Source organism: Dendrobium catenatum, unplaced genomic scaffold (assembly GCF_001605985.2).
Source record: "Dendrobium catenatum unplaced genomic scaffold, ASM160598v2 original_scaffold_155404, whole genome shotgun sequence".
Classification (NCBI taxonomy): domain Eukaryota; kingdom Viridiplantae; phylum Streptophyta; class Magnoliopsida; order Asparagales; family Orchidaceae; genus Dendrobium; species Dendrobium catenatum.
Window position 1 is genome coordinate 274,022 of NW_021473832.1, and position 25,402 is coordinate 299,423.

General features: G+C 33.2%; 3 protein-coding genes and 2 non-coding genes across 6 annotated transcripts; 2 read left to right on the forward strand and 3 right to left on the reverse strand.

Annotated features, from left to right (window-relative positions):
- Window positions 1-6,667: 6,667 nt before the first annotated feature.
- On the forward strand, window positions 6,668-6,755 carry LOC114578784. The gene has a single exon (XR_003699740.1). It is a non-coding gene; the product is annotated as a small nucleolar RNA U61 (small nucleolar RNA).
- A 116-nt stretch (window positions 6,756-6,871) lies between these two features.
- Window positions 6,872-6,959, forward strand: LOC114578785. The gene has a single exon (XR_003699741.1). It is a non-coding gene; the product is annotated as a small nucleolar RNA snoR14 (small nucleolar RNA).
- Window positions 6,960-15,006: 8,047 nt separating this feature from the next.
- Window positions 15,007-18,222, reverse strand: LOC114578333 (S-norcoclaurine synthase 1-like). The gene is made up of 5 exons (XM_028692259.1): window positions 18,085-18,222; window positions 16,637-16,923; window positions 16,018-16,265; window positions 15,604-15,928; window positions 15,007-15,421 (listed from the first exon to the last, which is right to left on the reverse strand). Exons 2-5 carry the CDS (start codon window positions 16,895-16,897, stop codon window positions 15,176-15,178), a joined length of 1,080 nt encoding a protein of 359 aa, XP_028548092.1. The 5' UTR covers window positions 16,898-16,923; window positions 18,085-18,222; the 3' UTR covers window positions 15,007-15,175.
- LOC110110104 (S-norcoclaurine synthase 1) lies at window positions 17,981-23,227 on the reverse strand. 2 transcript variants are annotated; one of them, XM_028692258.1, is made up of 4 exons: window positions 22,891-23,227; window positions 18,972-19,219; window positions 18,570-18,762; window positions 17,981-18,362 (listed from the first exon to the last, which is right to left on the reverse strand). In XM_028692258.1, the coding sequence occupies exons 1-4, from the start codon at window positions 23,149-23,151 to the stop codon at window positions 18,117-18,119; spliced, it is 948 nt and encodes a 315-aa protein (XP_028548091.1). In that variant the 5' UTR covers window positions 23,152-23,227; the 3' UTR covers window positions 17,981-18,116. The 2 variants fall into 2 exon arrangements, with proteins under 2 accessions (XP_028548091.1, XP_020697076.1); XM_020841417.2 differs by having other exon boundaries at window positions 18,570-18,894; window positions 22,891-23,225.
- A 526-nt stretch (window positions 23,228-23,753) lies between these two features.
- LOC114578355 (protein SRG1-like) lies at window positions 23,754-25,333 on the reverse strand. Its single transcript, XM_028692264.1, has 2 exons — window positions 24,805-25,333; window positions 23,754-24,181 (listed from the first exon to the last, which is right to left on the reverse strand). Exons 1-2 carry the CDS (start codon window positions 25,144-25,146, stop codon window positions 23,936-23,938), a joined length of 588 nt encoding a protein of 195 aa, XP_028548097.1. The 5' UTR covers window positions 25,147-25,333; the 3' UTR covers window positions 23,754-23,935.
- Between the last annotated feature and the right edge of the window lie 69 nt (window positions 25,334-25,402).

Sequence of the window (25,402 nt, forward strand, 5' to 3'; positions counted from 1 at the left end):
ACGTAACACCTTTAAAGTAGCTTCTCCATACTTTCTATTGGTTTGGAAAACTTCATTGAGGCTTCCCTAAATTTGCAGGCCCAGTTATAAAAAATTCTAAAAACCAATGACCTAAGATAACCCACAAACAATCTTAATAATAAGGCCAAAAAGCCAACCTACCCACCTCCCAAATCAAAATGACAAACATGAACTTTGCCTTTTGGAGTGTAAGATGCTTCGATGGAATTGATAGGGTTTATAATTGTTTGAATATTTATTAAAGCCTTCAATTTATACCTTCTTAATATATATTCAAAGCTAAAATTAATCCTTCTCAAGCATTCAATCAGTGGTTCCCTTCATCTCACTCCTTTTTTCACAATGAGGGTAGTTGTAACAACTTCACTTACGCTACTCCAGGTCAGATATGGATCAAATGGAATTAGTTCATACTAGCTTTTTCTCCTTCTTTTAAAGATTTTTAGCTCATTTATGGCACTGTTATTATGGGCTTCCACTTGAAATTTACTTTGTTTATGGTGTATGTATCCAATTCAACTTCTGAAAGAAGTCATCTCTGGAAAATTTTTAGTAAAATTAGTTCTGTTATATCCTCATCTACCTTTTCATGTATTATTTTGGGTGATTTTAATTACTGTAGATCTTAAAATGAAAAATGTAGAGGTGTTAAGGTGCTAGCTTTAATTATGGGAATGTAAAGATATGATTTTTGAGAATGGCCTTATTGACTTGGCTTTAGTAAGGCAAAAACTCATCTGGTTCAACAATCAGCTTGATGACCCTATTTATATCAAATTGGACATATTCCTTTGTTAATGATTTATGGATGAAAGTTTTCCCTACTTATTTCTATAAAAGTGCAGAATCCAAAGAGTTTTAATCATTATCCATTGATCTTCTATATTGATCAGTGGCATCCTATTCATATGAGGTTCCAAAATAAAAATTATTGGTGCAAATTTTCCCTCTTATGATAGATCTTAAATTCAAACTTTTTCCATCAACACCCTAATAATCTTATCTCCTTCCATTATGATAAGCTCAAAAGTCTTAAAACATCCATTAAATCCAAAAAATGGAATTATTCAAACTTCCCATATTTTAAAATCAAGGACTTGGAAGAGCACGCCAGGATTGACTTTTTATTCTTAATGTTTAGCCTAATAACAAAGAGCTTATTTTAAAATCTAAGGCTACATTTGACAAGCTTGCTTTTTATTATGGTGTTTTTAACTCTTAGATAGTTCAAAGAGGGAAAACTAACATGATTACCAAAGGTGAAAAAGATTTGAAGTTTTTGTATTAATCAGAAATAAGAGAAATTATAATTTTATCAGGGAGCTGAATAGCAATCATGAAACTTTAATCATACTGATCATATTGTGATTGATGCTATCAACCACTACAAACAACTTCTCAATTATAACACCTACATATTAGCACACCATTCCACTTGTTCTGACCTGATCTGATATAAGGTAATCCATTAATTTTGTTTGCATTTGAATACCTTTATATGAGTATATGATTTTTTTTGCATGCATGTGTTCTAAAGTGGATCCCATAGGGGCTATTTACATGTTCTAAAAATCTGATTTTTTTTTCCATAGGGCATCGCAGTACCGGTGTAGGTTGCATTGTGATGTTGAGCCCTCAGTCTTTTTGGCAATTAATTCATGTTGCAGTGCTGGTGGTGGCGTTGTGACACCATGGGCTCCCAAATGGAGGTTGTGGCATGCATAATTGGGCGCTATGACATACAATCAAATTTTTATATTAAAAATATCATTTTTTATTATTTTATTCATTTCCACCTAATGAAGGTAGCCAATTAGAGAGAGTGTGTGAAGGAATTCTAGTGAGAGAAATCCAATTTTAGGGGACTTCGGTCTATTTTTAACTGTGGTCCAGTTCTAAAAGGTGCCTAGTTCAAGGTAGGTTGCATTTTGTTGATATAAATTTTAAAAAATTCAAGAATTTCTAGAATTTTCTAATTTAAATCATACTTCTATTAGCAAAAAATGAGAATAAGTTGATATATGCAAAACTTTCATCATGTAAACTTTTGCATACTATAGATAAAACAGTTCTAAACATTTAGATATTTTCTTAAAAAAATTCACCTAATAAGTAAGAAAATGTTCTGTCATCATCCAACACAGTATGACTAGTATTTGTGGATCATATTGGGTTGGTTTGTGATAGTTTATATACATTTTATTTTAGGATCTGGAAAAGGGAATGATCTAGTTTAGTAGTGGAGTGAGGATTTGATCTAACTAAGTCTATATAAGTATTTATTTTATAATTTTTGTATAATCATGACTAGTTCTTGAAATTACTCTGTTCCATATTTTAGTCTATAGCCATGCACTGTAGTGCATACATTGTATACATTTTGATGAGTAATGAAAAAAATGTGAATGAGTTATTTTCTATATATTGAAAGTTATTACCAGCTTTGCAATCTGTTGTTTATTTAAAGTAAAATAAAAAGATGAAAATCTTCATAGTTTTCTCAAAACTCTGATCTTATATTGGCTTGTTACAAGCCAACACGATAAGACATGTTATGCATGTGAGTCTTATTGGATTAGGTTATGAAATTAATTGTGAAACTTTCATATTCAATATTTAGTTTAACATATTCTAACTCTATTTAAAATAGGTAAATGATTGAATTTCTATATTTTGAACTATTTTCAATGTGTTTGAGAAGCTTGCAAGTATTCTAAAGTGATGAGTTTCGGGAATCTGAATGTATATATATTGGTGAAATTTGAAAATCCCCCCCAAGGTGCACTGGCCATTTTTTGCACTTAAATATATTGAAATCTACTATTCCATTCATTCGATCATTTTTGCAGCCAAGTGTGTGTGTGTGAGAGAGAGAGAGAGAGAGAGAGAGAGAGAGAGAGAGAGAGAGAGAGAGAGAGAGAGAGAGAGAGAGAGAGAGAGAGAGGAAGGAGGATTTTAGAGATAAAAGGAAGGGATTTGAGTTGCTTCGGGTCATTTTTAGTAGTCGATCCAACTTTGAAAATTGTTCAGATTTAAATAAGTCACATTATGTCTATCACAATTTTTAAAAATATAAGTTTGTCTAAATTTTTAATTAAATTAATATTTTTAGTATAAAAAATGAGAATAACTTTGGACTAATAAAACTTTTAATGCATAACTTTTTATATGTTATAGATAATGAGATTCTAAATATTTTGAATACTTTATGGAAGTTTTATATATATAGGATTTTTTGAAATGTGCACCTTTTTAATGAAATCGAAAATAATCTAGACTCTAAAAAATAGTGTTGTAGTACAATTAAAAATTTGAAATATTATTATATTCAATCTCTCCTAATTTGATTATATTTAAAAAAATAGGAATTTATGCTCAGTAGTATTTCTTGTTGCCTATCGCTATAACAAGTAATGAAATTATGCACTGAGTTTCTTTATGCTTTAATGGTTACACTGAAAGAAAATATGCTATATTAATTGAATTGATGAGTTTTGATATGAAAAATATCTATTGGGATGTATAAGGGGTTGAAATCTTTTGAGAATATGTCATATAAACCATGAATCTGAATATGAAAATATCTAAAATTCTATCTATTGGGAGTCATAAGTGGCTAGAATTTTGGATTATATCTAAAAGAGGGGTATCTATTATATTCTATTCTATGAAATATATGACATATAAAATTAAATTTATTTAGCTGCTCAATATTAGTATTTAAATCTTTGGATAACTGTAATATTTTTATTACTCCGCTCCATATAGTGAATCATTATATTGCATTTAATAATTTAAGAAAATATTTAATAAAATAAATGTTTGAAAATTTAGATCGATATTTATGATTAGTTGAGTTGTTTTAGCTCAATGTGATTTTTTATTCTATTTTCAGGGTCTGAGAAAAGGAATGAAAATGTTGAATAGCTATTTAGGACATGATTTAAGTCTGTATAGGTATTAATCTTCTTTCATTTTTGTATAATCATGGCTAGCTTTTATTATGTTTAGCTCTTTTCCTTGTTATGCAGTCATTTACTGTAGTGTTACTAATGTATATATATTTTGATGATGAAATAAAAGACATTTTGTGAATGAGTTTACTTCAACATTTTAGATATTTTTTAGTTGTTTTGTAGTCTATTGCAATTTTAAAAGTTTAAAATTCGAAGATGAAATATGATTTTTTTTTTAATAGATCTTAATATTCGTTTGTTGTAAGCCAAAATGATAGGACCTGTCTCAACATGATATGACTATTTGGTATCACATCACCAAAGACTCTTCTCACCAGTTACTGCAAGCAAGGATATTTCTCTATCTGGAATTTGAGTTGGTTAGTGCCTCTAAATGGTGGGAAAAATATTAGAAAGTCGACTAACTTGATAAAATACCTTATTGAATTCAAAATGGTAGACATCTATACTTTTTCTTTTTTTATGAGACCATTGGTGAAATGACAATGTTTTAGCTGGCTTGGGGGTGGCTCTTACATTGCATATCTAGTGAATCCTCATTTTTTAAGTGGCAAATTTTATTGATAACAAGGAATGGGTTCTTCCCCATTCTATTCCTTAGGCTTTTAGGCAGAGCATTACATATGTTACCATACATGATGATTATTCCAAATGCATCTATTCAAAAGGACAAGCCAAGCAGAGGATTAAAACTTTTATTCTTTCTATTTACTCAAATGCAACTCCCTTCTCATGATACAAACATCTTTGGCACAAAAGGCACTCTACCCGTTTTTCGATTTATGGTTCGCTTGCTCTGAAAGACGGCCTGCAAATATTTAAGTTCCTCCTATGTGTGACCTTTACCTATCTTACATGGAGAGTATTGCACATCTATTTTTCGAATGTCATGTTTTTTTTAGTTATTATGCTTTTATCTCCTCCTTTGTGTTGCCCCTTAAAATTGAAGAAGTGCTTGACTTTATCCATGGCCCTAATTTCATTACTGTTGATGTTAAAAATGGCTTTTACTTAATAACTTTCCGCTTGACATGCTATCTCTAGGAGTATAATTCTAGAAATATGTGTTTCATATTAAAAGTCAGTCCTCTATTTTATGAGAAGTAAAACATGTTGCTTTCTCAAGCTATCAAAATGGAAAAAGTTAGGATGTTTTCAAAGATTACTTGATATACCTTTGTCTTGGGTTTACACCTAGAGACTCTCACAACAACTGGGATGATTGTATATTCATGATTTTTATAATGTTCTGAATGATGATTATTAGCCCCTACTCCAAACTCACCCTGGATGGTCTTTGCATTTTCTGCTCATGCAACCGGGTATTTCTTAGTATGATTTCTGCGCTTAAATAGAATCTATGATGTATTTTTATATCTTCTAAGTCTAGCATTATTTTTATGCCAGTTTTTGCCATTTTTCTTCTTATTTTGTTTGGGCAATCTTGGTTATACTTTTTTATTTTTCTTTGTATATTGAGTTTGCTAGCAATTCCTATATGTATTTACTCTCTTGAGTATCCCTTGGTCTCAAACCTTTCTAATTATCTTCTAATAGTAATGAAATTGAGCTAGGCCCTCAAATTTTCTCAAAATAAAATTTCAATGGAGGTTGAATAAGATAAAATAATAAATATTGAAATTATTTAAATGATATATATATATATATATATGTTCTATAAATTTAACATTTTTTATATTGAATTATATATCTTCTTAGCACTATGTATTAACATTGTTCATATAATTATTTTGGCTCACATAAGTAAATAAGTTACATGGGATGATGGGATCCTGTAAAATTATTTAGCTGTTATTTATTTGACAAAATGATTATTATAAAATTTTAATTCTCATTAAAAAAAATAGAATATACTATATTAAATTAATTTACTAAGTTAATTATTTTATATTAAATTTAATTTTATGAATAGGTTTTAAATTTTTATTATTCTTCTCTGTCTCGGGTTGCTATTTCTTGGTTGAAGTATACTGAAATCTTTCTTAATTCAATGATAATAATTTTTATTATTTATTTTTTATTTAATGATGAGCTTTTCTCTCAACAAATTCGCAGTATTTAACTACCAATTATAATCATTAGTTAAAAAATATTGAACAAAAATTTTAATCAAATTTACGCACACAAATTAGTAAAAGAAATACTATTTAAACTTATTTATTAAAATAATAATAATTTAAATATTATTTAAAGTGTATTCAAAGCATTTTTTTTTTGCCAATTGTGATAGAATAATTAAATTCTTCATATATCAAACATTTTTTTCATTGAATAAAAATTATATTCATTTCCTTTTTCACATTCTAATTCCCATTTACAAATAAAATAAAATAAAATAAAAGAAAATTAATGCCATGGCTTAGTCTATGCTGTTGATTGTATCAAATCGGGCAGATAACCAGCCAAGCTTTCTAGTTATACAATTTAACGGCCAAGATGCATTCACGCAAATTTAGGGTTTCATCTTTAAAAGAAACTTCGAGCACGCCGTTTCCGCGACCCTTTCAGCGGCGGTGTACTTCTATAAAAGAAACTTCGAGCTCTCCGTTTCCTCGTCACTTTTAGCTGAGGTGTAATCTCTCGCTCTCTCTCTCTTTATTTTTCTCTCCAGCTTGAATCTGTATGTGCTTTGATTTTTAAGGAGTGGATGGCGATGATGAAATAAGATCCGTGTTTCGGAGGCGGATGGTAGTTCGCCGATGATGGCATCACAAACCTCTAAGAAGTTCTGAGCTTTGCTACTCTTTTATGTTTTTTCCTCCTTATATGGTTTTCTGTGAACATTGATTTCTTCTGCGAAGTAAGCGGTTTTGTTTGATTAATTTATTGCGTTATTTCTCCCAAACTAGCGGGCGAGGTGATGAGGAAATTCATGGTCTGTCAATCCACTGATTGATGAAATCGTGATGTTGCATATGAATCCCGACACGTTCTGATCGCCGGAAAATTGTTTTATTGTGAAGTTTCTTCGATTTTTAATGCTTTCAATCTCCTCAATCCTCTATTGTTTTAGTAATGCCCGCAAGAAATTCCCACAGATCTCCGTTTTCATGCTTAACCTGATGCATGTGTTATGATTAGGGCTGTCTATCGGGAAGTGTTGTGACTGTGCCGAAGGGAGATTGGGAGATTTCCGTTAGAGGAAGTAAGCGCGTTCTAAGTGATCAAGCTTTTGGTAATTCTCCGTGATTTCTTATCTTTTTTATTTTTTATTTTTGATTGAAGTTGCTGTGCTGGGAATTTTTTTTATGTTGGTTTGCTCTAGTCATTTATGATTTTTGTCTTAATAATATTTTGACATTAAAATTTTTTGTTTTAATAAAATATTTGTCGGATTATATGTGCTTATGGTATAAATAGCAATTAATTATAAGATAATGAAGAAAGATAATTTAATTGGTATTTTAGACTCAATTTTTTTAATGTTCATAATCAGATTAAAGCAAATTTAAAATGTTGGAGAGAAATTAACGAACAAATTTTCTCTAATTAATATCTTGATTTAATGGAATATTAAAATTTTAATTAAGGATCTTTTACTTGATTTATGGTTTCAGGAAAGTCCATGTTGACATCCTGTGAGCGGTTATGCCTTGTAATCATATAAAAATTATTATATTATTTTACAATATTTTAGCAAGCATTTAACATATTTTCAAATTCTATGGGCTTTGTTGTTTGAAAATAGGAGTTCAATTGATTCATCAGATAAAATTGTATTGATTGGATGTTTTGATGTATATTTAAATTGATTTTTTTAAAAATTAAATTTAGGATAATTCAAACTAGTTTTTAGCAAATTTATAATTAAATTGAACGTTTTAATAAAATGAATAAAATGGCACAAAAATTGATTTAATATGAGCTTTAATGTATTCAAATTAAGAGATTAAAGCATATTTAGAAGTTTAAAAATATTAATTGAATGATAAATGATATTTAAATATGAAATTTTTTATAGTTAAATCGAACAACTAGTTGATAGGAATCTCACGAGTTCAAGATTGTTTAATTCTAACATCATTAAGAAATTTAAAAGCTTGATGCTTCATGATTAAGGGAATCATTATGGATTATTTGATGAAATGCTATAATTATTTTCGTTTTTTTTGTATTTATGGGGCATGTTACTATTAAAATTTATAAATTGTATCTTTTTTACATGAGGTAGGGCTTGGACTTTTAGAGGTTGATAAATTGGATTATAGATTTAAGAGAACTTTGAGGTTTGAAGCATCTTGAAGCTCTAGCATCATCGCCAGCAAACTCTTGTTATTAGGTCTTTACTATTGGATTTTTGCACAACCATTGTTGTTGGGCCTCAATCTGACAACCATCGTTAAGCCTTTATCCGATCCTTGTCCATTAATATGATACTTCTACTATTGACGCTTGTTGACTATGGCCCTTTTGGCCATCGTTGCTTATGGATCACGACCACTCCGATGACTATTATGGTTATCTGACCTTTTTTTGCCGTTAATTGCAATCTTTTTTTGACCTCCGTTATTCGCGACTAGACTTCCCCTCGATCACCTCTAAACCACCGATTGTTGTTGATTTTTTACCTGACCATTGACCTTCGTAAGACTTTCGTCTGACAACTAATCATCGTCGGACTATAGTACATTCGACCATCATCACCTGACTATGGTCATTCTGACTACCGTTGTCTATTAATTATGGTTCACTCTGATCATTGTTGTTTGCCGACTAAGGTCCACCTCGACCATTGTCGCACACCGATTATGATTCACTTTGACTATTGTCACTTGCCGACTATGGTTCATTATGACCACCGTCATTCTCTGACTATTATTTTTCCAATCATAATCCCCCGTCGACTATGGCAACTCTAACCACCATCACATGTCGATTACAATCCACTCTGACCACCATCTCTTGTCGATTATAATCCATCATCGTCACGCGCTGACTATAGTCGTCGTCGTCCTCTCGCTGACTATGGTCCTCTCAGTCCACTATTGCTTGTCTATTATTTTTTTGACCTCGATAACTTAAATATTATCATATTGACTAAACATATATGCCAACACTCTTTTAAGAATGATTATGATGTAACGAGCTTTATACAATGTGTATTTGTTACAAAAATTATGCCCCCCAAGAAAAGGTTTCATTAGTATTTGTCCATTAATACTGATTCATTCAAATTGGGCTAGACCCTATGATTTGTTTCCTTTTTAGAGTTTTCATGTAAAAATCTTGGTCTCTTGTGAACGCTACATCTCTATTCTTTTTATCAATTTGTGTATTATATATTTGTGTAAAACTAAGATGCTAAATTATATCTATCTCTACTGTTGCAAATTTTTTAGGACGTAACGGTTTGACGCCGTCTGTGAGAAATGATTCTTGATTGGGGGAAAATTTTGCTGCAACCTCGAAAGGTTGTTCAGATTAACAACTTGAGCATGGTTAGAACGGGGTCATTCCTTTACCATAATCTTCTATTAGGTCAATATTAAGTGCAACCTCTCTACCACAACACACAATTATCAATTTATCTCTCCTCAATTACAATAATAATTGCATCATATTCAAGAAATAAATTTTAACTAGGGAGCAACTTTGATTGCAATCAAAGACAATTGTGACCAAGAACAATTCTCAATTACATTTAACATTCAAGACAATAAGGAAATTATTTTTCATAAAGCTAATAGCAAATGTAATTATGTTTATAATAAATTACAAGCTCTATACAATCCTTGGTTGTACTTCTATTCATTGGGTAAATGTCTTAACCTTGAATTCAAGAAGTGAGTAATGATCTAAAAAGAAAATCGGGATACACGTGACATTCACCCCTCTCAAATAAAATATAATCAATTCCAAGAGGATTTAATTCAAACTTTCACACAAGTTGATGTTATTGAGCAAAACTCTGACAAATAACTTCAAATAGGTTAAATATTTTTGGTGGTTTCTTCTAATTTCTTTCACATATGTTAACGTAATTGAGCAATGCTCTAACAAGCAATCTTGAATAGGTTAAACATTCTTGATGGATACTCTTAGCCTCTTCTATATAGGTTAATATCAAAGAAAAAAGTGTGCAGAATGAAGAGTTGAGAAAGATCATGGAAGATTTGATGAGAGATAATGGTAACCATTTTGGTTACTATATGGAAATGGGGAGGCTATTGTATCAGGGGAGGTTTGTGGTGCCACAAACTTCTATATATATTCCGCACTTTTTACAAGAGTTCCACGGCAGTGTAGTGGGAGATGTTCAGGAGTACATAAGACCTATATAAGTTGGTATATGAGCTTTACTGGAATGAGATGTATAAAGATGTTGAGAAGATGGCGGCGAGGTGCGAAGTATGTCAGATAAACAAATATATGGCAATGGCTCCAGGACTACTACAACCCTTGACACTTCCAAATAGAGTGTGGGAGGAAGTGTCCATGGATTTCATAGACGACCTACCATGATTAGAAAGATTCACAGTCATTATGGTGGTGGTGGATAGACTTAGTAAGTATGCACATTTCAGCCCCTTACGACAACCTTACATCACAGTGACAGTGGAAACAACATTCATCAGGGAGGTGGTTCGACTGCATGTGATTTATGAGTCGATTGTGTCTGATTAAGACAAAGTTTACCTCAGTCAATTTTTGAGGGAGCTGTTCAGGTTGCAGGGCACTATTCTTATGAGAAGCACCGCCTATCATCCCTAGGCTGATAATCAAACAGAGATGGTGAACCGAAGCTTGGAGACTTATTAGAGGTGTTTTGTTTATTAAAAGCCATAGATGTAGGCTAAATGGTTAACATGAGTTGAGTATTGGTACAATACTTCGTCCCATTATGCATTTCATATGACTTCTTTTAAAATGTTGTATATAAGAAACTCTTCACACTTAATTCATTTTGGGAGAGGGAGCACACCAGTTTATTCAGTTGAGCAGTACTTAGAGAAAATGGACAAGGTGTTGGAGGAATTGAAGAAACGTTTGTTCAGGGCATAACAAATTATGAAGAAGCCGACAGATAGACATAGGAGGGACATACAATTTGAGGTTGGGGAGAAAATATTCTTGAAACTAAGGCCCTACAGGCAAAGATCAGTCGCCAACAAGAGAAACGAGAAATTGACTCCGAGGTACTTTGACCTCTATTAGATTTTGAACAAGAACAGAGTGCTTGCGTATCGTTTGAAGTTACCCCCATTCGACACCATACATCTAGTTTTCCATGTATCACAGTTGAGAAGAGCTCTAGGGGAGAATGTTGTTTGTGCAGAGTTGCCAATCACACTAACAGAGGGATTGGAAGTAGCTTAGAAGTTAGAACCACTGGAGCTGAGGGGAGTTCGATTTGACAAAAAAGGAAACAAAGAAGTACTGATAAGATGGAGGTACCTTCCCGATTTTGATGCCACTTGGGAGCCATATGAGAGAGTGCGGCTACATTTTCCTTCTTTTCCCCTTGGGACAAGGTGAGTGTTTGGAAGGGGAGTAATGTTAGGCCGACCAAAGAGGGGTTGGCGGAACCGGTCCAACCTGTAGCGGTTCACGTCTATTGCCAGCGGCCCAAACCAGGGGGCGAAACCAAGGGGGAGGGGCAAATACCCTAGTGGGCCCAAGTAATTAATTTAATGGGTGTTTATGAGGGAAATTTGAATGTTTTTTAGGGATTTTATATTTCTCCTTTTGCTTTAATTAGTTGCTAATGCTATAATTAACTTTGGGATCTTGAATTTGAAAGCTGATTTTAGATCTAGAGTTTTTGCTTTAGAGCTCTAAGCTTTGCTAGAGAATTGGAGAGTTTCTCTCTCAAATTGAAGAAACTTGTATCTTATATTGCTATCGAGTTGTCGTGTTCATGGCACATTGATTTTGTGTTTGTAGGAGACTATCAAACATATGTTAAGGGTTATTGTGGCCAATAGGTGATCATTGCTTGTGTGATCATTGTGATATTGCTATCTACCACCAAAGCTATAATATTCTTTTCCTTATATTATTATGACCTAAGTTACTTGCATCAGATGATCTTGTAACTATACATTGTCAACTTGATTCAACAACAATCTTTACATCTCTTTCATCTTGCGCAGACCTATTTATCCCAACTACTAGAAAGAGCTGCTAATTTACTTATAGCAGATGGAATATTCTTATTAATGGTGATAACATTTTGGAATGTCATTTCTTTATTCTTTGATCAATGTCAAATATAACTTCTCTTCAGCATTAAACCTTTTAAAATAGGATTGGAAAACTTTAGAGAAGCATGAAATCGAACAAATGTGCTAGCATTCGAACTTCCACCATTCAAAATGCTAGATATACATTCATCAATCTTTAAATAAGCAAAAGTCTCTTTAAGTTGATTGGCGTATACATTTCTTGAAGTAAGGTGCTCATTATAAGATATCAATTTGAAGTTAAAATATACATAAGCTTTCTCATATTCATCATTATATGCAATATCATATATTAGGACTTCACATCAAATGACACATGAGAGATATTTTCATTTTCATAAATCATAATTTCAAAAATGTTTTAATCAAGTTGTTTAGCAGTTGATCTTTGTATATGGTTTGCTCATATAGTTAGTATCATTCATGATTTTATGGTAGCTTATGTAATTTTGTTATCTTATTGAGTGCAAGATCATGATAAGAAGCTCAATTTGGATGCACCACATATCAAGTCAATTTCAAATTGAGTTAGATCAATTTTGCTTTATTTCAAATTGGTTAAAAATTCACAAAATTTCTCTTCTAATTAATTATGTGAGGGTCCTTTGATTATTTGTAATTTCGGTGGTCTTCTGGCATCCTCCTAGCGAAGGGAGGTAAGAAAGGCAATTGCCATTTCAAACCCTCTCAGCCGAAAAGATAATCGACGGCCGAGGGATTCGGGATGTTGTTTGGTCATGGAATTAGTCTTTGACAATCATTGTTTCACGCAACCGATTAATTATCTTATATTTAAATCTTTAACATCCCCCAAGCTTCGTTCAAATCATTTCATGTCTTGGTACCTGTTTGAAAATCACCCTTCATTATATATATATACTACATCATATTAACAGAGAGAGGAAGAGGGAGCTCGATTGGGCTAGGGCATAGGCTGGAGTCATGCACGGGAGTCGGACAAGGCGAGCTTGGTTAGGGCTGACGAAGGTCGGGTTGGAGTCGCAACCGGAGATGGAAGAGGAGGTCGGCTTTGGTGTCGGGTGCTTGCGTGGAAATGAAGGCAAGGTTGGGTCGTTCTTCGGCTTCGAAAACAGGTATCAAATTGTTGACCAGGAACGACGGAGGAGGTCGATCGGTAGTCGCGTCAAGGCTGAAGCATGGATTGACGATCAGCTAGGCCGGTTGGCTTTGCTTGTTTCTCTAGTAAGCTTCCTTTCTTTCCTTGCGTGCGATTCTGAGGGGATATTTGGTACTGAATTGGATTTAATTTAATGGGATTTAATAAATCTTATAAATCTGAATTTAATAAATCTTAAGGCTGTAAATCCTGAAAATTATTTGGTATGGTAAATGTTAAATCTCGTTAAATTCTGAGGAACTGTTTGTCAATAGATCCAAGGATTTAAAGATGTTAAAGATTTAAATATAAAATTAATCACTTAAATAAGTTTTAATTATTAATTATACTATTAATTATCTCATTAACTACTTAAATATTCTACTACTAATTAATTATTTATAATATTATGTAGATAATAATTATTTGTATTTTAAAATATATTAATTACATATTGCATATCATTATTATTATTATTATTAATTATCTTATTAAACTAAATTAGAGTATCTAATTATACTAGTAATCATAATATTGATTAATTATTTAATCTAATGAATTATTCATACTTAAATTGTACTAAAAAAACTAAGTTAGATTAATTTCAGATGAAGCCCGTGTAGGTTTTTATTTTTCATCTTATCCATTTTTTCGTTTCTCCATTACTTCGGTCTGTTGCTTTTCCTCGTCGACGTATCTTCTTACTCTTCGTTTCCATTGCTTTTTCTCATCTTCATTTCTTTGAACGCTTGCTCGCAAGAGGGCGACCGAAGAAGCATAACCGGTGCAGGAAAACGGCCGGCTGAGCGAGGACGAGCACAAATCTGTTTTTTCGGTACAGACAGATTTACGCAGATTTTCGTTGTATCCAGGCGCAAATTTGATACCAAACAGCCCCTGAGAGCGTGAGAGTCAGAATGGGACGAGCCAGTGTTTTGTGTCGTGAGACATCATGGGGAGCGGTTTAAGTGCGATCATGAGATCTCTTAGTGAGGACCGGTTGGTAGTTACAGGTCAACACTCATTGTAAAAAATAAATCAATTATTGATGTCAGCGAACTCTGAAGGCAGCGGCAGATGACAGCCAAGTTTGTTTAGTTCAAAACAACTTCAATAACAATAGATAGATTCCTTTGAGCATTAAAAAGTAAGTAGAAGTCTCAATCGATCATAGGATTAATTTGTTCATAACGAAAGCTTTTATTTAGAAAATAAATGGCTGATAAGAAATATTTCACTTGCAATGAAAATTTAAGGATGAGATATAGTACAAAATTAACGACTTTTATCTTATTTCTGCTATTTTAAACTACTGGAGTTTTATTAATATTGATTGCCGAATTGTTTTAAATTGAGCAGTTTGTCTGCTTCTGATCATTAGCCTCACTGAAACTGTACAATATTTGTCTTTGATTAATTAAAGATATGTTTTTAAATGTCATTACTAGTTATGCAGGCAGAATCATCAAATTTGCAAAGTTCTGATAAAATGGCTCAATTAGTTTGCAAAGTTCCCTATCATTTTACAGATTCCTGTTTCATCAAATCTTCACTCAGTGCTGCTGTATCTGTTATTTTTTTTGTTATTATTTCCAGATTCCAATATGCGGGCTTTATCCAGTGCAATGCTAAATCATGTTGACTGCAACGTTCATCAGATCTACAGTCAGGTGTGGATCATTCAGTATACTTAATTCATTCAAATTCATTAGCCCATTTAATAGTACAATAAAACTCAAATAGAAATGAGTTATTTTGTATGATCTAGTTCCATTTATATTGTAATAACACTCCTTATGAACTTGATTGCAAGTTCTTTATTTAAATCATCTCTTTACTAGTTGTGTAAAGCTAAATTATTCATCCAATTTCATGAGATCCAAGATGCTCTTCGCTTCCAGTTTACAGGAGAAGATCTGTTTTATATACTCTTCAAATTCCAAGCTTTTATAATGCAACTTATCTCCCTTCACTATCTCCGGGATTGGTCCTACCACATCACCAAAGTTTAGTTCATGGAATCCAGCAACAGAGAGCCGTGCCTTTTCATTGTTCACAATAGCCCTGTGCTCAATACTCTTATATTTCCCGTTGCATAATATCTATAAAAGCTAGAGAAATATTAATAAGAAATATTGATTCATATTCATGTACTGTTTAAGCAACATCTTTTAAGACTGTCATAGTCATGTTAGCCAGAGATAAACTTGCCCTCTAGCTTGTTAGTAGAGAGCTCATTAACTTCAGTTTTTAGATTGATTTATCACCAATGAAAGATAATTACCTCAATGATATCGCCTATGTTGACGATAAAAGTTCCCGGTGTAACTTTAACTGGGAGCCATCCACCATTTCTTCTGATCTGTAGCCCTGGTAGTTCATTCAGTTGTAGTAGTATTGTCAATCCTACAGCATCAGAGTGAGAAGAGAGGCCTAAGACCTTCTCAGGGGTTGGGCATGGTGGATAGTAATTGAATCTGAAAATCTGAATCCCCCCTTTGAACATATCGTAAAGCTTGTCAACTCCAAGTCCTAGATTTTTAGATATCATTTTTAGAATGCCATCGGCCACTCTCTTTACCTCATCCGCATACCTCTCAAGATTTTCCCTGAAAAATACTACTATTAATGAATAAGCATAAACGTATGATTTATTATTAGTGATGCATAAAAGGATGATTAGTTAGATAATTAGTACCTGAATGAAGGCGGATTAGTGGGCCAAAACCTGAATTGTTTGATGTTTGGAGGTAATGTTGCAAGTGCAAGCACGTCTCCCCAGTCAAGCTTTTGTTCCTCCGATTGAACAAAAACTTGACCATAGCCTTCTATTTGCCCCGGTAATTGAGCAACTTTCTCTCTCTCTTCTAATGGAAGCTTAAAGAACTCTTCCACGTCTTCTCTCAGTTTGCTTATGACATCTTCAGGTACACCATGGTTTACTAGCTGTAGTTAACAATAAAAATTTCAGAGAAGGGGTTGAGAAATTATAGTTGATCCAGTTGCTTGAATCATCTCACTAAGATTAAATTAAAATTAGTTGATTAGAAGTAATTAACAGAGAATTTTAATATGAGCAGTCTCTCACCTTAAAATTATTTCATTTCTATTGACAAAAAAAAATTAACTGTAAATATTTGATCCATAAAAATGATTACAATGATCCTAAATTATACTAAAAAATTTTCAAAATTCTTGGATCAATCCTCATACTCTAATAAATTTTTTTTAGAATAAAAGGAACAAAAAATAATTTTTTGTAAAATTAGTGCTGGTTACATACATGGTATAAAAAAACAAGTAGAAAAATAATAAACCTGGAAGAAGCCCCAGCCTTCACAGGCTGAGTGGAGCTTTGCAGCTTCCTCCTCGGAGTACTCGGAATCGAATAACTTGCTGAAATCGATGGCCGGAATGCTTTCACCGGAGATTTCGTCGTCGGCGGTGAAAATCTCTTCCTTCCTCTCCGGCCTGACATATCTATCCGGAATCTCCGAGCTTAGCTTTTCAGCAAGAGCCTGAACATTAGCCACCTTCAAAGACCCTCCATATCTCCCAATTCCCAAATTTTCTTCCATCTCTCCCTTTCTTACTCTTCAAGAGGCTGATTAACATAAGCAATACATAGCTGGTCTTATATAGTTATATATAGGTGAAAGAAGATAGGCTAAAGCTGGAGAAATCATTTGGAGACCAGACACAGAACTCTGTGAACCAGAATGCGTCATATCAATAGTATCGAGCCGCAGTACCGAGTGGCACCGAGTGGTACCGAGCCACGGTACCGAACGCACGGGTGATGTGATACATTTTGATTGGTCTCCATAAGATGTTCGGCGTCTGCACATAATAATTAATCTGAACACATTTTAACATGCTTAATGAAATCATCTGTAGAACTGATTTAAGGTTGAACTGATCACGTTCAGATCAAACATAACTGGAACAGGATAAGGGCCCCCTCACATAATAGAAATCTCCTTCTAGAAGGTGAAGGTTTTTTCTAAGGTAAGAAAAATCAAGTAAACAATTTTTGGCTGCGAATGCATTAATAAATAACGACTTTATTTGATCCATTAGTTCATTCCGTACTTCCAAAGTCTCAACAAACTGTTATATGCTCTTATCACAATAATTATAGCATTATCGTTCATTTATTTTTGCCCTTTTAAGTCTACTTAATTTGACAGAGTTCATTATTTTTGTTTTTCAAATTGCTCTTTAGATTGTTCAATCTCAAAAGCTGTGCATCTGATATACGTAAACACTAGAAAATAGAGCTATTACAGAACTAATTTTAGACTTTTTTGTGTCTCTAAAGGTGGTAGTTTAAATCGCCTGCATAAATCGCCTACAACGACATTTTAAAACCGTCACAGCAGTATGCTGCGAAAAACAATTATGTTTTAGTTTTGTGAATCACTTCAATCTGAACTCATAAGTGAAATCAAATCTTTAGTTTTGAAGTTTGCTTTTTAAAAAGGTCTTTGTTTCATCTTAGTACGATGCTCTATTTTGAATTTGAGTTGGGGCTTGTTATTAATATTTTTCAGAGTATTGATGTAAGAACTTGGAAACTTAAGTAATATATAGAGGATGGAATAATTATCAGCTTACCAATGAGTATGAAAGGAGAATCATCAGATCAACATTAAAATTTGATTATACAGAACTACTGTGATTAAATATGATAAGTTTATTTTGCATAGATTTATTGCCATTTATGGTATAATAAACACCCTCAAAGAGGCAACAAGTTCCTTACTGAAATCATATCTCCATAAGTTAGTAGGAAAATTATTTGTCCAATTTCATGTGATCCAATATAGTCTTCCCTTCCAGTTTACTAGCTACGACCTGCTTGAAATACTCTTCATATTGCAAGCTCTTATAAAGCAACTCATCTCCTTTCACTATCTCCGGGATTGGCCCCACCAAATCACCAATATTAAGTGAATGAAATGCAGCAACAGACAGTCGCTCCTTCTCATTGTTCACAACCGCCCTGTGCACAATGCTCTTATATTTCCTGTTGCTTAGTATCTGTAACAACCAGAGAAATACTGATAAGAAATATTTATTTGCTATGTACTCTATAAACCATATTACATATTTAGAGTCTCTCTCTCTCTCTCTCTCTCTCTCTCTACAAATATATATATAACATATTTAGAGGCTCTCTCTCTCTCTCTATATATATATATATATATATATATCAGACTCTATTAGTCACCAGTGAATTATAATTACCTCAATGATGTCGCCAATGTTGATAATCAAAGCTCCAGGTATAACTTGAACTGGGAGCCATCTATCTTTTCTTCTAATCTGCAGCCCCTGCAGATCATTTACTTGTAGTAATATTGTCAATCCCATAGGATCAGAGTGAGGACAGAGGCCAAGGACTTTCTCAGGACTTGGGCATGGAGGATAGTAATTGAATCTAAAATATTGAATACCTCCCTTGAATATATCATAAAACTTCTCAAATTCAAGTCCCAGATTTTTTGATATCATTTTTAAGAGGCCATTAGCCACTTTCTTTATCTCAATTGCATATGCATCAATAGTTTCTCTGAAAAATATGAATAGAAATAAAGAAGCATATATACTAATGATGTGAATGAGGGGGATTAATTAAATAATTAGTACCTGAAAGAAGGCGGATTAGTGGGCCAAAACTTCAATTGTTTGTTGTTTGGAGGAAATGTTACAAAGCCAAGCCTATCTGCCCAGTCAAGCTTGTGTTCCTTTGATTGAACTAAAAATTGGCCATAGCCTTCTGTTTGGCCCGGTAATTGAGCAATTTTCTCTTTCTCTTCTAATGGAAGTTTAAAGAACTCTTCAGTGTCTTGTCTCAGTTTGCTTATTACATCTTCAGGTATCCCATGATTTACAAGCTGTAGTTAACATTAAGTATTTGAGTAAAGTGATCAAGAAATTAAAAATGATGAAGTTATTTGCATCATCTCAATAAGATTAAATTCCATTATCAAGAAAAGACAAGGATGATCTTGTAATCCAAATCTTCACTGAATTCAAGGAAAATGAAAAGTTTTGTTAAGTTTGCACAGCAAGGAAACTGCAATGATAAGCATATTTTCAATGCATGAAGTTTTTGTAAATATTTATGATAACAAAATATTATGAAAGTTTAAATTTTGGGATTTTAAGTACGGCTCAATTTTCTAAAAGATTATATTTGCAATCCCTAAATAGTGTATGTTTAATTATTCGAATTATATCATTGAAAATTAGATTTATATATTGTTTGGTAAGTGATTATGCTATTGTTGTAAGAATTTTTGTGAAAATAGATAAAGAGTTTCTTGTAATAACATTGGACGAAAAATCTCATTAGAGATGAGGCACAAATAAGGTTTAACGAGCAAAAGTTGTCTAAGTTGAAATAGCAATATAGAGCACACATGTCAACGATTAATAAAGAGAAAGAATCTGATATGAATGCACTGCCCCCATTAGTTAACTAGGACACAATAAGTCTTTGAGCAATGAGATTTAACAGTAAAGAGAAAGAAGTATCAACCCATGAAAGGGAATATTAAAGATTTTATAGTAGTTTAGTTGAATGACTCCACTATACTATCGACAAAAAAAAATTCACTACTCATCACAATTTACAAGTGTTGAAAATAGGAGTAGAATGCCCTTATTGTTCAAGCTATAGGGGACTATCATCAAGAAAAATGAAAAAAAATTATCATGTATCTTCCATACCCTCATGTGTGTTTGGCCCCTTCTTTCTTGTATTTTTAAACGAGTTCCACAACATATCATTTTTTTCTTGTGCCACATGGTAGATGACATCATTAACAGAGCTAGCGTATCAACTATATATGGCGTGTAGTATTAAGTGTGCTAGGCTATCACACAAGATAAGTTGTCAAGGCCATCAAATGTGGGGCCGTGGACATTTGATTTTGATCGAGAGAAGATTATAGGGGTAGGAGTATTAGTGGTGTCAAAGGAGATGATGTCTTTAAATGATGTTCCAACACACCATACCTTTGTAGACTACGATCCCAATGTGAGCTGTTAAGATGTGGTGCATCATGTGTCCATAGATAGCATTCGAGGTTGGATACTTGGATGATATAGAACATGGCCGAATTGATCTATGTTACTTAGGTATTGTGAGTAACTTCGTCAAAGGATCATGTTGTAGGGTTCCTCAAGGCAAATCGTGGTCAATAGGCATTAAGGAGATAACCAAGGTGTCCATTTAAGACCCACCCAAGTGGGTGGAAAAAGATGAGTTAGATAGTGATGGTGTTGACACATGGATGTACGCCATGTGTAGAGCTGTGATGATTCCTCAATGCGCATGAGGTTTTCGAGGTTATAGATGGGACTAATGATGAGGAAGCCATGGCAACAATTTGGCAGGCAATGCATCAATGGAGAATCCACATTTGAAAAAGAAAAAAAAGTTTAAGAGACTTGCAACTTCCTTCCAAACTAATATTAACCTAAAGAGGGGAGGACTAAGATTTAGGGTTCCCAATCAAGCTAGCTCATAAGCCAAGCCTTTCAAGCTCAAACTTGAGCTCGTTTAATATATAAACTAGAATTTGAGCTCCAAGTTAATCTCAATATCCAATAAGCTCAACTTATGAACTCATTAATAAGTGGAGATCGAACAAGCTCGTCTCACTTGTCCCCCTAGCAAGCATCAGACATTGACAAATGAGGAATATTGCAAGTGAAATCACTTTGGACAACTTGCTTGTACTCTCCTAGGAGGGGAGATTTTGGGCAATCCAAAAGATGGGCATCAAATGCCAACCATTGACATGTGTTGCCCAACGATCAATGAGAATATTATAAGTTGATAGATAATGAATAGCCTACTTTGCCGTTGCCCAACGTCCTAATATGAATATTATAAGTTGAGCAGTCTCGTGATACAAGTGGAAATTGTGACTAGAAAATTGATATTAAACATTGGTTAATAACAAAGTTGATGTGGTAAGGCAAGCGTAGATGTCAGGTGATGATGAGCATCATTGTTAGTCAATGATAAACATCATTATGCATCAATGGCTCATGTGGGATGAAGAATGATGACTGATGTTAGCATTTGTTGTCAAAGGGTGTTGGTGATAGTCAATTGCCATGCCTAGTAGTAATTGGCAAATTTTTTATTTTTTTTCAAATCTTAGATTTCCTTTACTTAAAATTATCCACTTAATGAGTAGAAACAATGCTTATTTATAAATTTATATGTGTACATTATGTTCATTTTTATAAGAATATGAGACACACCATCAAATAATCTTTACAGATGCCATGTGATTAGAGGTGTTAGTAGGAATTTGATCCAACCCAAATTATTTGACTTGAATCCAATCCTTTTATATAAAGGTCAGAATTTTTGACTCAAACTTGACTCGACACAAACCCAATTCACCAAACTCTGTATCTATACCTTTTAAGATGTGATTCATACAATCTTTTTTGTGTCAACACAAGTACGTAAAACTAGTTGATGCAAAAGAGGGTGGTGGCTACTAAACATATTAATGTCGAGTTAATTTTGAGTTTTCGAGTCAGCTTAAACTGGATTAGAATATTAAATGAGTTAGCATTTTTGACACAAATCTGACTCCATATTGTTTAGTGACATTAGACATTTTAGATTAGTGTTGCTTCTCTAGCAAAGTGGAGCTCATGAGTTGAGCTCTAACTACCTTAAAAGTGAACTCAATACATGAGCTTGTCTCAAGATTGAGCTTGTCATTAGATCGATGAGTGGAGCTCAAAATAGCTAGGACTTGAATTCAACTCGACTCAACCCTAGCTTATTATGATATACACAAGTTGAATATCATTAAACGAACAAAATTTTAAAAACACCCAAAATACAACATTCATAATTTTTTCGTATGAAATTATATATGAAAAACTAAGCTAAAATGAACTTAAAGTCTTATAATTAATGATCACTATTTATTTTAAAAATTTTACCTTTAAGAATTTATTTTTAAGTTTCATTAATAATATCAGTACTAAGTCCATATATATTTTTTGGTTCATATATATCTTCCAAGCTTCACCCACATTTCACCCTCTGCCTCCCTTTGACAATTGTTTGAAAGCCTTTGGTTCTAACAAATATTTAATAATAATAATAATATTTAATTCCTCGATCAATCCTCACATAAAAATACAAAATATTCAAAATGAAGGGGAAGTAAAAAATCTGTTATGTAATAGACTTGTTACCTGCTATAAAAAAAAAGGGGATTTACATACATACCACTTTATTTTATGTTATTTGCATATCTAACATAAAAATATTAATATTATATGTCTATCACTTATAGAATAAATTTGGGTGCATGGAATGAAATATTAAAGTTTATAGGATGATATGAATGGTAGAAATGAATTATAGGAGTGATATATTTGATATTAAAGTTTTATATGAGTGATATACATTGTAATATTAATATTTTTGGTGTTAGATATGTAAATAGCATGAAATAAAATGGTATGTATGTAAATTTTCCTATAAAAAAAATTAAAAGAAGAAAAAGAAAAGATAGACCTGGAAGAAGCCCCAGCCTTGACAGGCCGAGTGGAGCTTTGCAGCTTCCTCCTCAGAGCACTTGGAATCAAACAACCTGCCAAAATCAATGACTGGAAAGCTTTCGCCGGAGTCTTCTTCGTCGCCGGCGACTATATCTTCCTTCCTCTCCGGCCTGACATATATCTCCGGAATCTCTGGCCCCAAATTTGCAGCGAGAGCCTGCACACTGTCCACCTTCAAGGACCCTCCAAATCCCCCAAATCCGAATTTTTTCTCCATCAAGCTCTACCTTTCTCTCCCTGTACTTCTCTTCGAAGAGTCGATTCACATGAGCTACAGCCGGTCCTATCGAGACAGTGGGATTTAAGCTAAATTTTGCTTTATTGCTTGACACGTTTTTAATGTTCTTCAATCGTAACGAGGTAGCGTGGCTGAAAAGGCACCACACATTTTTCTTCTCGTCATTTAAAAAGTGTTTGTATGATTTTGATTGAAATTTTAAATTTATCGCAGCAAGATAGGGACTTTCTCTCTATCCAAATGATTGATTTCGAAGTACATTATCTAAAATTTTTAAATAATATTATCCATTTTAAACTTTAATTATTCACTAAGATAAAATATTTTTGATTCGAGCAATGTAATGCCTCTCAATTAACATTCCATGAATTTATAATATTCAAACACATAAATGAAACAATAGAACATGATTGAACAATCATGATCAACATATTTGCAATCTTGGCAACATATTCAAACCATAAATTATCAATATTTGAACCAGCTTTCATACATTATAGGATTATTTGAATTTATTCAAAATCTATATGAACACTTAGATTCTTTTTCAACATGATAGATAAAGGATTGAAGAGAAGATATAATAGAGTAATGGTATATTTTCTATCTTTTAAGAAACATTAAATGAGCCTAAATCTTTACAACTGTCTTTCATAATTTTATTACCATCTATTGTGAAATAAACCCAACTAAAAAACCCTACAAATTCTTTATTTAAATCATATCTGTATAGGTAGGATGGCTATTTCATTCATCATTATCATCATTCATCCAATTTCATGCGATCCAATATGCTCTTCCCTTCCAATTTACTAGCGAAGATCTGCTTTGCATATTCTTCAAATGGCAAGCTCTTATAAAGCAGCTCATCTCCTTTCACTATCTCTGGGATTGGTCCCACAAAATCACCAATATTTAGCGTATGAAATCCAGCAACAGAGATCCGCTCCTTCTCATGGTTCACAACAGCCCTGTGCTCAATGCTCTTATATTTCCCATTACATAATATCTGCAACAACCAGAGAATTTCTATTGAGAAATATTGATTTATAATTCTATGCTCTATAAACAATTTTCTATTTTTTTTATTTATCATCACAACTTATCTCTTTTAACTATTTGATATAGAACTCATAAACTTGAGGGTCTATTTGTGGGCGAATTATTCCGTCCGGTCACCGGATGTCCCGACATCCAATCTGGTGACGCCACGTCACCCAAATACGCTGGGTCCCGGTGTATTTTGGTGATGTGGCGACACCGGACACAATAATTTGCCCTATTTGTGATAGCTTTTTCAAAAACGCAATATTTCATATTCATGCTTATTATTTTATATTTTTTATATAGCTTGTGCCATGTTCAAAATAGCGCGCGCCGCGCCGTGCGCTATGCACCATGGCTCCAAATGGACCTTTGCGCCATGGTGCGCCATTCGCCGTTAACAGGAAGGGCTTTTTGGCTGATTTATGTTTCAGACATCAACCACAATTTCATTTGGACACTACTTTCTCACTATTTTTTTAGAAATATTCATAGTAGCAAACTTGCTTTCTCTAAAGCAACTTCACAATCAATTTTTTAAAATGTTGCAGTCATCTCAAACAGATCCTAAATTATTAATTTGATTACCTCAATGATGTCGCCGATGTTTACAATGAAAGCTCTCGGCAAAGCTTTAACTGGGAGCCATCCACCATTTCTTTTAATCTGCAGGCCATGCATTTCATTCATTTGTAGCAGTAATGTCAAAACTACAGCATCAGAGTGTGGAGAAAGGCCTAAGACCTTCTCAGGACTTGGACATGGAGGATAGTAATTGAATCTTAATGTTTGCATTCCCCCCTTAAACATCTCATAAACATTTCCAAATTCATCTCCCAAATTTTTGGAGATTATTTGAAGTAGACCATCAGCTACTCTCTTCAATTCAACTGCATACTCATCAATGCTTTTCCTGAAAAATATTAACATTAATGAAGAAGAATAAATCTCATAAACAAGAAGGATTATTAAATAATTAGTACCTGCATGAAGATGGATTAGTGGGCCAAAACCTCAATTGTCTGAAGGAAGTAGGAAGTGTTGCAAGGAAAAGCATGTCTCCCCAATCAAGCTTTTGTTCCTCTGATTGAACAAAAGTTTGGCCGTAGCCCTCTACTTGGCCCGGTAATTGCGCAAATTTTTCTCTCTCTTCTAATGGAAGATTAAAGAACTCTTCAATGCCTTC